This window comes from Triturus cristatus, chromosome 5_1, assembly GCF_964204655.1.
Source record: "Triturus cristatus chromosome 5_1, aTriCri1.1, whole genome shotgun sequence".
NCBI classification, from domain to species: domain Eukaryota; kingdom Metazoa; phylum Chordata; class Amphibia; order Caudata; family Salamandridae; genus Triturus; species Triturus cristatus.
In genome coordinates, this window is record NC_140587.1 from 173,483,385 (window position 1) to 173,498,829 (window position 15,445).

At 47.4% G+C, this 15,445-nt stretch overlaps 1 protein-coding gene across 2 annotated transcripts in view; it reads right to left on the bottom strand.

Moving 5' to 3' along the window:
- LOC146830574 (lymphocyte antigen 6E-like) overlaps positions 1–15,445 on the bottom strand; it is a 216,024-nt gene that overhangs the window by 191,178 nt on the left and 9,401 nt on the right. For both annotated transcript variants that reach the window (XM_085604776.1, XM_085604777.1), the window contains exon 2: positions 14,338–14,454. In XM_085604776.1, coding sequence (XP_085460902.1) covers positions 14,338–14,454 — 117 coding nt within the window. The remainder of the gene's footprint in view (positions 1–14,337; positions 14,455–15,445) is intronic.

Sequence of the window (15,445 nt, forward strand, 5' to 3'; positions counted from 1 at the left end):
CTACCTCACAACATCCCTCTCCCTCACTACCTCACTCTTTCACTACCTCACTCTCTCTATCTCACTACCTCACTCTCTATCTACCTCACTCTCTATCTCACTCTCTATCTACCTCACTCTTTCTCACTACCTCACTCTCTATTTCAATACCTCTCTCTCTCTATCTCACTACCTCACTCTCTCTCTGCTAATGCAATAGGTATCACATATGCAAAAAAAAAGCTAATGCCAATAGAAATGACAATGCCATTTATTTAGGGATACAAAAATGATAAAAAAATAATGAGCAATACCAATAGCTCTACCTATAATATTGCCGAGACCATTGCATTGTAAATGCTTGTCTTTTTTCTCAAGGAGCTCTTCTCTTGTGATTCCTTGTAACCTCTTGGCAGAAGCGTCAATCACCTCACAAGGATAACCTTGATCCAAAAAGTTTTTTTTAGATTCACCAAGAGCTTGGGCGAATTGGTTGTCATTGGATGAGATGCGTTTAATACGTAGAAATTGCGAAAAAAGTAAGTGCTTTTTCAGGGAATCAGGGTGAAAACTACTATAGTGCAGTGTGTTATTGCGGTCAGTAGTTTTTTTGTAGACCAATGTGTTGATGTTGGATCCTGTTATTTCTACGTTAACATCCAAGTAAGATATTTTATGAGGATCAAGTGTGTGAGTAAATTGAATTCTCGGGTTTTTGGTGTTCAAGTCCCTCAATTTGTTTTCTAAAGACTGTTTAGAACCCTGCCAAATAATGAAGATATCGTCAATGTATCTGCGATACATGATCAGCTGATCAGTCCAAGATGAATCATTGAGCACGTGTTCCTGCTCGAATTGCATCATGAACGTATTCGCATAGCTTGGTGCTCCTGCAAAACCCATAGAAGTATAATGGGTTTGCAGGAAGAACCTGTCCTTCCAGCTGAAGAAGCTGTTGAATAAGCTGAATTGTAGGAATTGTAGGAGAAAAACCTTATTGGCAGCTAATTCCTCTTGTTGTAACAAAGCCCACTCAATGGCCTCAATTCCCTCTGAGTGTGGTATAGAGGTGTAAAGAGATACCACATCCACTGTACCTAGCCAGATCTCTTTTATAAATGGCAGTCGGAGATCCCTGATCAGTTTCAAAAAATGAGTGGTGTCTTGAATGTATGTGTTACCCGTTTGTACAAAAGGTTGTAAAAAAGTGTCTATGTACTGCCCTAAAGGTTCATGTATTGAACCGCACCCAGATATTATGGGTCGGAAAGGCGGGTCTTCCAAATTCTTATGGATTTTGGGTAACATGTAAATTGTCGGTCTCCGAGGAAACCTGCTATACAAGTAATCACGCGTTTTCATTGTAATCCATTTCATGTCCAAGGCGTGCCCTAGTAATTCCCATAAAGAGTCTTGAAACTCTTTAGTGGGATCATTCTTATTCTTGTTATCTTTTTAATATGTGTTGCACAAATGTCATATATACAAAGACTTGCAATATACCAGGATGCTTTTCAGTTTGATAGTGCTGCTAACTAGGTCATGCCATCTTTAACCATCAGGTTCTGTGCAAGTGAATGACTTCGTATATTCGTCATTGTCTCTAGAAGACTCTCGCGGGTGGCACGATCATATTTCAGCGATTGGATTCACTTTAGTATTAGTTATCCACATTTTACACTTTGCATTTGCACTTATTTGAGCACATTGGGTGTTTTTTCCTTTGTTTTTTCCTTTATTTCATGGATACACACAGACACACTGACATGGCTGCAGCGCGCGTTAGCTACACTAGTCCTATTTTCATGTTCAGTGGTTTTCGCACGAACTCGCTAATGCGCTAGTAAGCTTCATTAACGGCTAGGAACAGCGCGGACGCCACTTGATGGCGAGACTACACCGTTAAGGGCCCCTTATTTTTCAACAAGTAAGTTGGTAGTTCAGAGTGGAGACTTATTTAATACAGGGAAATCACTTATATTTACTTACATCATGATTGGCACCTAATTTTTTGCGCATACTTTCAGAAAGTACGAGCAGTTTTCGAACGACTTGCAATGTAAACCAAGACAGGAAACGTAAGGTGAGATGCACGAGGTTGAAGTACACTAGAGGTGAAACACCATTGTCTCGTTTTTCAGGGCAATCACCTAAGTGAGGTTTTTTGCATTTATTCCACAGGACATTCTGTTGATAATTTCGGGCGCTTGGCGCAATACGATTTGTCTTAACATTCCTCAGTATCAGAAAGTGATAGTAGCAGATCAATAGAACCACCGACATTAGCGACTCACCATATGTCTGAGCCAGAGGGCTCACATAGGTAATTTCACCTATTAGACTGGACTTGATCAGCACTTATAGGAATGGTGTATATCTCACAAGTGGATTATGGTCACTGTGTTATTTGTTCGTTTTTTTAACACACTTGGATCACACACTCATTTTCTGTTGGGCATGTTCCTGGGTTGGTGTGTTAAGGTTGCAACACTGAACTGTTGAGATATCATCTATGAATATACTCTCTAGATATTATGCAAATTCTCTTTTCCCGGTAATTTGGAGGCCGGTAAATTACAAATGTACAACATTATTATTCGTGTTTAACTGTATGAATATAACTCGTATATGTTTTCTGTAGATTGACCCTGATGAAGGGTGTATGAATCACCCGAAATGCATTGGGAACATCACAATTCAAGACTTCACATCATATGTTAATGTAACAGTGGAGTTCTATATTCAGTATTGGAAAACAACGCTTTTGAATTAAAGAAGCAACGAACTACGTTGGACTGTGAATTCATTGTTTTTGCTGACGTATATTGGTTTCTTTTGTTATGTTTAAATTGGTTGTACTGGATGAAATTTTGTTTATACGTCTCCCAATATTGTACAATATTCATTAACACTCTAAGAGTGGCAATTCTGGTAGTGCAGGCTACGTCTAGGACATGTCGTCTTAGAAAAAAAATTTCAGTTTGAATCAGTGGTTTGGTAGAACCACATTGAAGTCAGCACACCTACCCAGATGAAAGTGTATAATTGTTTTATTACTTTGATTACTTTCCATTGTAAAGAGTGCACCACAGTTGATAGTATTTACACTTTTAGAAAGCTGGCATTTTCTGCTCTTAGCCCCGTGTGTCTACAGGCTATTTATGATACACATATGGGGAGAGCGACAGCTGGTATTTGTGTAACCCCCCTAGACAGTCACACACGGTGGGAGCTTAGGTGTGGCTTGAAAGGCTATCTTGGGATGATGGGAGGGAGGAGCTGGGCACAGCCTCACTCTTATAGTTGTCCCCACACAAAGGGCTGCATACCCTCCTGTAGTGAGTCTGGAGTCAGGGCAGGACGGTAGGACCTCTGTGCACTTCAAATACCCTTCTTTGAAGTCTCCCCCACAGCAAAGGCTGGACCTCAGACCCTATCACTTCAGTAGACTTCTGGGCCTGTGGATACCCTGCCAAGAAGGAGGAATGATGCGTTGTTGAAGGACTGCCACTCTACTGTACTGCTGCTCTGGGAGAACTCTGCTTTCTTGCTGGGCTGACCTTCTGCCTCCTGCCCTTTTGGGCTAGGTGAGAAGAACTGGACCTGGTTCACTAGACCCCCAGATCCCAGATTGACTCACAGGGTTATTTGGCTAGTCTTTTGATCTGAAGTCTCAGGGACATAACAGACATCTAAGTATCCTGCTTCTGCACCTTGACTATGCCATCTGGGAGTCTACCCTGCCAAGTGGTGGTACCCTAAAACTGGACCCTTGGAAGTGGGCCTGAGGTGCTTGGTCAACTGAACCAACACATCTTTGCCGCTGAGGAGACAGAACTGCGTATTGCCGTCACTGCAAGATCTGCACCGGTGCATCTTCGCTTCTGCGCGGATCTGAAATGTTGCATCTACCCTGTTGCATGAACCAGAACTGGTGCATCGCTGCCTTTACATGAATCGGAGATTCCGCTCCACCTTCAGAACTTCTGATGCGCGACGCTTTTCAAGTCGAGTCCTCGCATCTCCGTCGACGACAGCACTGACTTCGAGCTTAACCTCCACATTGCAGCAACCCACTCATTGAAGTCGAAGCATGGCTGCTTTTGCGCGATCAGGACCAGTGCATTGCCGTAGAAACGTGGATCAACATCAATTTTTATTCACTATTTATATTAGTGGGCTAGAAGCCTCCCTCTTGCAATTACAGTATGATTGCCCCAGAGTCGTCAGGAAATTTTTGGCAGTGTTATTATATGCTGATGACGCTCTACTTATGGCGCGCACAGCTCTGAGCTTGCAGTTTTTAATTGATGGGTTTGTTGATTTTATGGACAGACTGAGCCTGTCAGTCAACTTTACAAAGTTGTACGTTTTGGAAGTTGGCCATTGGACTCTCTGGTCTAAAGCTTTTAAAACGGGATCCCAGATTCTTGCAAAGGTCCCGGACTTCCCCTATCTGGGAATTCTATTTAGTGAAAAACTAAATTGGAAAACATTGATGGAGAGAAAGTTGAGTGACCTGAATAAATCTATAGGGCTAGTGCCAGCTACGCTCAGAGACAGGGTTCTTGGGCAGCAGATGTGATTTTAAAATTGTATTAGTCTATATGCACCAGAAAGATTTTATATGGTAGTGAAGTTTGGGGATATACTTCAGCATATAAGCTAGAGGTGGCCAAAAATAAGTTCTTGCGACTAATGCTGCTGGTGCCTCAAAGCACGCCCTCCTCAGCTTTGAAGAGCTAGGCATCAACTTTTAGCTGACCAGGTGGCAGTTAAGCCTTTGCTGTGTTCGGTAAAGATATGGTGAAGAGAGGATAAGGATCTAAATCAACTGATCATATCAGACTGATTGTCTCTTGAGCATGCTTTTTACGGTTATGGTATGTCAAGAAGTCCCTTTCTGCTATAGGTAGGGCAGATATTGTTCTTTCACAGGACACAGTTTGACCCCCGGACCTTAACAATGTAAAATAATTGTTTTTTAAACTTTGTTTGGGCATTTGCTGGTGTTTTACCCTGACTAGGATTTTGGTTACTGCTTGACCAGGGCTCACATATCAGTCAACCAGGAACCCAATTTCTAACAGACTAGAAAACAGTACCAGTCCACTTTGAGGATTGTCAAGAAACTATCCATGAACACACGTCTGTTGCAAATGGACAGAAGAAAATCAACCTTAAGCTGTGTTAATAATTGGTGCTTTGCCCATAATTATAACACTTACGTGCTAGCAATTACAGCATTGACAGAAGAGGAATAAACACACACTACAAACATTTTCAATAGGCGCAGATCCCAACAAGTTACCCAGAACACGGGCTTTCTTCCCCCTCATGAAATTGCTGGCCCCCGGAGGAGGTGAAGGTCGCAGACCAGTCTTCCTCTGGGGTGTTTTGTGCATAGGCCGAAATGACAGGGTGGAGATACGGCAAGGTAGGGGGAGGTGCGGGTGTTAGGCTGTAGGATAGAATGTTAGGATTACGTCACAGGGGCCTACCTTCTCTTTGTGCGATGAGTGCAGGAGGCGGTCATGGCTGCGTCGGACAACGATACGGTTCGGGCGGCCCTAATCAGTTTAGGCCAAGCAGGCAGGGAAGATCTGCTGCTACCGGGCATCCTCGACCAGGCCTGGGTCGGGATGCGATGCAGCAGCGGTGGCAGCTTGTCTTCCCTAGCCGTTGCCAATCTCAAAGACGATGGGAGGCCGCTGGCCGTTGGCGGGGCAGCAAGCGGATGCTGGGGGAGGGGGCCATTAGACCTTTCAGAGAGCCCCCCCCCCCCGGGATTGGTGCAGCACAGAGAGAGGGACCACAGGGCCCAAAACTTTTAAAAAATGGGCCATGCCTGGGCCCAAAATGGAAGGGCTGTCTGGGGAGGGGCCCCCTCTGCGGCACCAGAGTGAAGGGACAGGGAGCTTCACAGGGAATGGGGAGGCCCCCAGAGTCCTGTAGGTCAGCCAATGACAGGCTTTGGATTTGGAGGCAAGGGTAAGAGAGCAACGCCTCCTTATCCAGAAAAAAAAGAGGAGAGGTGGGCCTGTATGTGTGAGGCCAGGGAGAGGGGGCAGCCATCCCACAAGCGATGGGGCCCCCATACCCATGGAGACTCAGGGAAACACAGGCTTGGTAGGTGGGCCAGGGGTCAGAGGGCAATGGGTGTGGGTCCCAGGAAAGCAAGCCAGGGAGGGAGTGAAGAGTAACCCTGGGCATAGTTTACGTAGTAGCGCAACGCGTGGCTACGTGAAGTGCAATTCACACTACGGGAGATACACATAGCACTACATGAACTGCGTAGTATGCTGTTCGCGATGATTGCACAGTGCTGGATGCTTGTCCGCACTGTGCAATTATTGCAAACGGCATCTTGCACAGTGCAAGCAGTCGTTTTCTGCCGCTCGAGTAGATTTTTACTCGAGCGGCAACTTTCTCAATGCGGACTTGTAGTTTCTCATCGCGAGAGGTCGCGAGCATAAGCGACCACTTGCAATGAGAAACCTGACCTCCCCGCGTTGAGAATCTCGCCGGGAGGTTTATTTTCCACGCTCGTGATCGGCAACTTGATGTGGTGGTGGTGATGCAAGATGGCCTCAGGATGCTTGATTCCGGTCCAGGGAAGACATGGCTTGGCAATTCGGGCTGGACTGTTCCCATGAGGCACAGGGTCAAGACTGATTTGCATATGGCCATGTCTGAACTGGGGTGGCGTAGTGGGCAAAAGAACGATGGATTTAACCCAGATCTCTTGACTGGGGGAGAATGTCTGCATTGTCAGCATTCCGTCCATCATTTGTTTGTTGTAACGCTTTTCGCCCTAAGTGGGATGGGTATTCCCAGACGTGGGACCCGTGCTCACTACGCCACTGGAGTCAAGCTATCCTGGCTGATGACGGCTGATAGCCAGAAACCGGTCCTAGGATGCTTGATTCCGGTCCAGGGAAGACATAGCTTGGCAGTTCGGGCTGGACTGTTCCCATGAGGCACAGGGTCAAGACTGATTTGCATATGGCCATGTCTGAACTGGGGTGGCGTAGTGGGCAAAAGAACGATGGATTTAACCCAGATCTCTTGACTGGGGGAGAATGTCTGCATTGTCAGCATTCCGTCCATCATTCGTTTGTTGTAACGCTTTTCGCCCTGAGTGGGATGGGTATTCCCAGACGTGGGACCCGTGCTCACTACGCCACTGGAGTCAAGCTATCCTGGCTGATGACGGCTGATAGCCAGAAACCGGTCCTAGGATGCTTGATTCCGGTCCAGGGAAGACATGGCTTGGCAGTTCGGGCTGGACTGTTCCCATGAGGCACAGGGTCAAGACTGATTTGCATATGGCCATGTCTGAACTGGGGTGGCGTAGTGGGCAAAAGAACGATGGATTTAACCCAGATCTCTTGACTGGGGGAGAATGTCTGCATTGTCAGCATTCCGTCCATCATTTGTTTGTTGTAACGCTTTTCGCCCTAAGTGGGATGGGTATTCCCAGACGTGGGACCCGTGCTCACTACGCCACTGAAGTCAAGCTATCCTGGCTGATGACGGCTGATAGCCAGAAACCGGTCCTAGGATGCATGATTCCGGTCCAGGGAAGACATGGCTTGGCAGTTCGGGCTGGACTGTTCCCATGAGGCACAGGGTCAAGACTGATTTGCATATGGCCATGTCTGAACTGGGGTGGCGTAGTGGGCAAAAGAACAATGGATTTAACCCAGATCTCTTGACTGGGGGAGAATGTCTGCATTGTCAGCATTCCGTCCATCATTTGTTTGTTGTAACGCAAGATGGCCTCAGGGCATTGCCCTGAAGCAGCAGGGAGGTCTGCGGCAGCCTGCCCCCATCAAAGACACACACACAAGGATCAGGGGCTAAAGATGGCCTGTCATGGAATGATGCCTTTATGCAGTGGATGAAAGGAGTGATGCAAGAGCCTGTGTGTGGTGCGCTTGAAGGTAATGCTGATCTGGCTCTGGATTATTAGAATGAAAGTGACGAATGGGAGGAAGGCAAATTGCGTGATGATGAAGAGGAGGCTGTGGGGGGGACCAGGGGCGGCGGCACAGACAGGAAGATGTTAATGTTTCGTAATGGCAGGTGCGGCCAAGGGGAATGCCAAGCACACGGGGCAATGGAGCAGTCTTGGTCTATGCAAGGTCAGAGCCGTCAGCACTGACATGATGCCAGGTAAAGGCGAGTGGTGGACGGCATGGGAAGTGGGGGAGGAGGGTCATAAGGGGAAAGCATGTAGGTTAATGGGGTTGGGCGATAGGTTGGTGGGGAGAACCAAGGACTGTGAAGGTTGGGGCAATAGCGGCACCTGAGGAAGACAAGAAGGGAGACAATTGTAAGCAGCTGGCATGTACCAGAGTCCAGACGGATGATACCCTGGGAGCACAAAGGAAAGACAAAAAGGCGGAGGACAAGCATAACAAGAAATTGTCCTGCATGGGCCTGACAATGCAGTTAGGGTCTTGTTTGTCAGAAAAGACTAAAAATATGATTTGGAAACATGAATATGTTGACATCTTCAAACTCCTGCATAGGGACATACAGGCCAAAGAGGGATCTAAGGAAGAGGAGTGGGAATTGACCAGGAGGCCTAGGGTGCCCATCAACATGGAAAATTGGACTTCTGCCGTCTAGATTTATGCTAGCATATACTGCAAGCGCCATTTAGATAGGGCAATCGCCTTTGTGAACTATATGAATATTATTCGCAAGGCATCGACGCATTTTGGGGGATATACCTGGCTGAGCTATGACTAGGAATTTAGGGCGAGGTTCAGCATTAACCCAGACAAACCAGGGAGGGAAGTGGATTCAGAGCTCTGGATGCAGTGGATGTCGTCCACCCAATCCTTAGCATCTATCCACACAGCTAGTGGCCTGCCCGTGACTTATCGGTCTGTTCAGTCACATTCCTCTCCACAGGGGGCTGGAGGGGGGATATACAAAAACCAACAGGACACAACACAGGGGTTTGTTGGGGTTTCTGCTCCAGGCTTCTCTGCAACTTCAAACACGAATGCTCCAAGTGCGGCGGATGCTACCCTATTATACAGTGCTTCACTTTGGCCATCCCAGCAGAACAATGGAAGGCCTCAAGAGGCTGGGGGCAGTCTGTAGTGAAGGGGGTAGTCTTGGGGCAGAATTCGCCAGATTGGTAGATGGAAGTCGAGATGCTGCGAGTGATATGTGCGGAAGTGAGAGGGCTGAGTTGTGGTATGAGTCAATTAGGTGCTGCAGTTCTCATTGCTGAGAGGTGAAAGGTGCACGGGTATTGTGTTACTGGTGGGGTAGGTAACCGCCCTGCAATGGTTTTCTAGTTGACGGTACTTTGGAGGGGTAGTAAGTCACATATGGGCAGATACACCCCTCGGGGGGAGGGAAGGGTGCACGGGTGACTGATGCCAGTGCGCTGGATGCAAGGAGCAACAGAAGGAACTTTAAGGGAGGATGTTCGGAGGGCAAGTGAAAGAGATTTGGTATATGGAATGAGGTCAGCGAGTGAAAGGGGGAGGAGTGAAGCGAATGAGATGGTGAGTTCTGAATTGAGCAGGGAGAATGAAACTGTACGGTTGTAGGAGAGAAGGATCTGCTTCACATGGGTACCCCCACTTTTTGCTGGTGTTTCACCGTTTTTCGACCTAAGTCTGGCTGTGGCCCTGCTAATCAGGACCCCAGCCTAGCTGCTTTCTCTCTAAAATGGTTTGCATGTACATTAGGTACATATCCAATTGGATTCTGGAGTGCCTTATAAGCCCCTAGTATATGGTATACTATGTACCTAGGGCATAGGTACCTCAGAGGCCTACCAGAGGCTGAAGCATGTATTATGCCACCCCTGGGAAGCACTCCAAAATGGCACCACAGGTCTGCTACTGCAGCCTGGGTAAGCGTGTGCTTGCACCCCTTACAGTGGTATAGGCTACCTATATCACTATCATTGCACACACATATAAAACCTATAAGTCACTCCCACGGCAGGCCTTAACAATCCTGAAGGCAGAGTGCTTGGTTTTTATGTGAGAGGGTGCCCCTGCATCAGCAGAGCCCCTCTGCAGCGTTTGGAGTACCTCCTCTGAAGCGGTTTGTGGTGCAGCCTGACCATATACTCTGAAGTGCATTATAACCTCACGGTAAATGCTAACTTTGGGATGGCTGCACGGAAACATGTTGTGTTTGGTGTCAAACGCTTTGGAATACTACCCCACCGCCAGTTCTGGCGGTGGGGGTAGCATTCCACCCTTCTAGAGGGAGAGACATGTTCACACTGGTCTAACCCGGTAGGACTTTCTAGAGCCCTGGCATCACAAAATGGATGCCTCTGCAACAGACACGGGTCTGGCCTCCTGCTGCTGACCAAAACTCTGGCAAGGAAGGCCTGGACAATAGGTTTCCTGTCCCAGGGAGGTGTAACCACCTCCCCAGACAGGCAGATGTGTATTGGGGCTGGGCGGGAGCACTCTCTGGTGCTTTGATGTCCTGCACTGGGGGCACACTTGGTGTCCCTGTGCATAGTCCAGTTCAAACCGGTTGCAGGGGCTACCTGTCCCTGCTCTGGGGCGAAACTGGACAAAGGAAATGGGTGTAACCACCCCTCTTTCCAAACCCTCCCATGGGTGGGTCCCTAGAGTATGTCCAACCCCCAAACTTTGTACAAGTATGGGAACCCAGTCCTTGTGACTTTAGATTATCCTGGACGAAACTCTGCAACATATATCCTGGACCTTCGACGTTCTACTTTGACTAGAAGACTGAAGAAATCTCCCTTGGGGTCAAGGAGTGACTCCCCTGCTTGGCAGACACCAAAGAAGCAACTGACCGGTCTGCATCGCTGAAGCTCCCGCCAGACGCTGAAGTCTTTGCATCACCAGAGGTAGATTTCCAAACTTCCCCGAGGCTACCCTGAGTCCACAGCAAAGCTGAGGCCCGTGGCTATCGTGGGTGACGTGGAACCTTGACCCCTGGACACCGTAAACCTTTGCAGCAACACTATCTTCCTGGTCTTCCTCAAATTTGTGCTTTGGGCTTCGAGTAGCCCCAGCCTTGAGCATCTCCTGCACCGAAGATTGCTGGCCTCCACTCTATGAGTGACCCGTGAGCCAGTTTCAAGTGCGACCGCTTGAGGCTCCTTCACGATCGCTAGCCCGTTGGTTAGTAGGTCCCCACAAAGGCAAATCCTCTTCTAATTGGGCTTCCCATTTTGCTCCAGATGTGTCCCAACTTATCCTCGCTGGATGAGTCCCTCAGATCTTGCTGTTCTGCTCCGCAGTCATTTCTCTGATTTCCAGTAACTTGCCGTTGCCAAGGCTTGTTGGATCCAATCTGGTCGCCGACACCGCAGCACTCAACAGACTTTGTGGGACAGCTTGAATCCAGCTCCTGGTTGTCATCGGCTCCTCCTGGACCTCGTGGCTGAAGAGTCAAGACACCCGTCAACTCACCTGAAGCACCCAACATCTGTGGGCATTGGTCCATCCTGCCCTTGGTCACTGGCAAGTGACCCAGACTCTGTACCCTCTGCTTTCAGGTTCCTTCCATCCTAGATCCAGGCTTGGATCTCTTCGGACACTTCTCCTCTTCACGGCAGCAGCACTTCTACGCCAGCTTCCATTGAAATAGATGACACGACCAGACGCCAAAAGACACCTATGCACCCGGCTTCCCTGGGTGAGGTAGCACGATTACTCCAGTGCTCCCGTGGGTGCTAGCCCTAGTACTTCCTAAGTCCAAAAGGGTTTGGTCCTAACTCAATTCTAAGTGTCCCTAATCTTTAAATTTCCAACCATGACATTGCCCTTAGAAGCTAACAGGAACCCGCGGTTGTGTTTACACACTGCACGCGGCTCCCGTGGGTCCCCTGTGTCACTACCTTGGGTGGTTTCTTGGGGTCCCAGCGATTCTACAGGCTCTAGGCCTTGTGTCTAGTTCAGTCGTGATTCTTATACCACTTTATTGGTATATGGTTTGGTACGCCCCTAGGGCCCAAACGTGTATTTGTGCTATTACTGTTAATTTCTAACTTGGAAATTAAGTACTTCGAACACCAGTCTCATAAAGAGACTAGAGGGGTGTGTTTTATCTTAAATACATATATTTTAAATATATACCTGGTGTGGTTGTCCTTTCATTTGATCATTCAAGAGATTATAGACTGGTAAAACAAGCTGCTTTACATTCCTTCAAGACTTAGCCTGAAGGCTGCTCTCCATAGCTACCACTAGGATAGCTTTCAATAAAGTTTGTCTTTAACCTATTCACCATAAGGGGTTGTTTGGACTGATACAAGGTGCCCACTAGAAACTGGTGTACAGCATATATCAGGCCAACTTCTCACAACGGTCTGATGTCAGTTGGATTTAGTTGAAGTTTTAAAAGTTTGTTAGTTTGTTTGCAATCTTGTCCTAATAAATGGCCTTTTACGCTTCAACAACAGCGTGGAGTGTGATTATTGCACGAAGAAAATGTCTTTGCAATCAATACGCATTCACAAATCAGCACACAAAAAAAAATATCTTAATTTTATGATTCAGGTTGGAACCACTTCCTTTTCACAATACAGCCAACTTGTGCCTGACAGGGTCAATTTGCTGGCTTTGTGCTTGAAACACTCCTCCTGCTTAAACATACACAAATGGCACACTGGGATCCGGCGCGCGCGTACTGAGTTGAGCATGGAATAAAAAACACACACGTCATTCATGGGGCAGACTGGGAATTCGGCCTTGTGTGAAACTTGTATTGCACAATTACGCCAGGGGTGCAGAGACCTCACTTGCCCAAGAATCCTCAGGGCTCCTTGGATTCGTGGAGTGAGAGCTAAAAACAATAATTTGGAAATCAGGACCGTTTTGAACTTTTAATGACACGTTGCATTGTTATTTTGCAAAGTGTAGTAGGAGACTGCATGCATTTGTGCTTGCAGAGGGCAACGTTTGTGGCAGTATCTGGGAAATCAACAGTAAAAACCTGGCCATAAAACCGGCCCACACACTAATTTGACAGACCAGACCCTTGAGAACTGGCTGATTGTCCAATCAGACCAGACCCTTGAGAACTGGCTGTGGAATGGGGACAGGAAAGCCGATATGCCCGCTTGAAGTAGTTCTTTCATCTTTCTTCCTTTAAACTGTAATAAAAACACATTTAACTTTAACATTCAGGCAGTAGAAAGTTACAGGGGAGTGACATGGCGTAAAACATTAACGGATAAACGCGTTCCAATCTCATCTTTTTAGTTTGACCAAACATTTTGATCCTGGGCAACACATTTCAAGAGCATCAACCCCAATGTCTTCCCAAATTGGAGCGCTTCGAAACTGGACAGACGTTGTTACCTAAACATTTAAAATGGCACCCACAGAATGCAGGACCAAGGCAGGGCCGGCTTCAGTGCTGGTGGCACCCTGTGCGAGAATGTCTGTTGCCCCCCCCCCAATGACCACATCTGCCACGGATTCCCTCACCACCGCCCTTTAACAGTGCCCCTCAAGTCTCCAGACCCACTGTCTCTCGGATTCATGTAGTTTTATTACACTGCTCATACCAGTGTAAGGTGTCAGAGCACTTTACATCACGCACATATAGCACAGATGCAATCACAGGTGTGTAAATCAGTGTATAGGAAATGTTACATCAGACAGGACCACAAGGTGTAGTGTAGGAGTGATGTCATCGATACTAGTAGGCAATATAATTTAAGAGTCCTTATGACGGAAAAGCACATAGTCAGAATTTAAAATGTAACACCATTGTTAGGGGTTCTCTTTACTAACAAGAATTGTTTTCCACCCAAATGAACCCTTTGGCAAGATTAGGATAATGAAAGACTGGGCCAAAAAACGTATAGCTCTAACATATACACACAGCTGTTTGATGACAGTTAATAGCTCAATGTTCTATATTACGATTTTGACTTACAAACGACAAGTAACAAAAGGATCTTTCTTGCAGAAGCATTAAACCACTGACCTATTTACATTACATGCACTTTTTTATCTGCATGGTACACGTTGTTAGCAGCAGGCATTTTAACCCTCTGCGCTACCTTTGGATGAGTCAAAACTTCCTCTAAACAAACCTCCAGTCTCTTTCCAGGAACACGATAAACCACCGGAGTTATCTTGACGTTTTAATTGATGCCTGAAAAATTATTGGAGGCCAGGAACACAGCAGCAGGTGCTTTTAAAATGATAATATTACTTGTAAAAATGACGCCCCCACCCCAAGTCAGCGCCCGGTGCGGTGGCACCAATCGCACCGCCCTAGAGACGGTCCTGGACCAAGGCGGCGGTGCACCTGACATGCTGTGATTCACGCAGGAACCCGAGTAATAACATCTCAGTAGCAGCCGGTACTTACCCAGATAATTAAAAACATCTGTTTGACAGGTGGTGACGCCTGTGGAGCAGTTGACAGGGGTCTGACATTCGCTGTTGTGTCTCTCGTATTTGCATGTGTAGCACTGGAAGGAATGCACTGGAAAGAACAAAATAAATTCATCAAAAGAGACACAAAACGTTACTTTTCATACACACGCAATCCAGAACTTTGCCAAAATAATAATTTGATAGCTACCTTCACAGACTTTTACAATATACCAGGGCATCCAAGGGGGGTTCAAGAGGTTCAGATACACGCATAATTTTCACGTGGATCAGCCGCCTCCTATACAATGCATAGGGCACATTGACTTCTCTGGATTCGCTCATGACGATGTCTGGAATGCCGCCAAGTTCATGTTTGGAATCTGCACTTTCAATAAATGTCACTCAATGAGGTGATGGAATGGGAGGCACTAAACTGGACCAACCATGCACCTAGTTCAATGTTCCTTCCACTCGCTGGGCCTTTAAACATGTCACAGCCCTCCTCTCGCCACACTCCCCCACCACCACTCTGCCCTCTCCACCTTCTCATCCCTCCTCTCAGCATACCTCAGTGCACTACACCTACCCTCTCCAGCTCTTCTCTCACCCTATCATGCACCTTTCTCGTCCCTTCTTTCACTAAAACTTCCTCCAGCCCTCCTCCTGCTATACCTCCCAAGCCCTCCTTGCACTGTACCTCCGTCAGCCCTCCTCTCGCTATACCTCCCTCTGTCCTCCTCTCACTTTACCTCCCACTGCCCTCCATTTTCTATACCTCCCTCAGCTCCCCTCTCACTATTCCTCCATCATCCCTCCCCTTAGTATACCTCCTCAGCACTCCTCCCACTATACCTCCCCAGCCCTTGGCTAACTATACCACCCCACCCCTCCTTTCACTATGCTTCCCTCAGCCCTCCTCTCACTAATACCTCCCTCAGCCCTCCTCTCACTATACCTCCCCCAGCCCTCCTCTCACTATACCTCTCTCAGGCCCCCTCTCACTATACAATTCCTCAGCCCTCTTAACCATACCTCCCTCAGCCCTCCTATTACTATACTCCCCTCAGCCCTCCTCTTGCCATACCTCCTCAGCCCTCGTC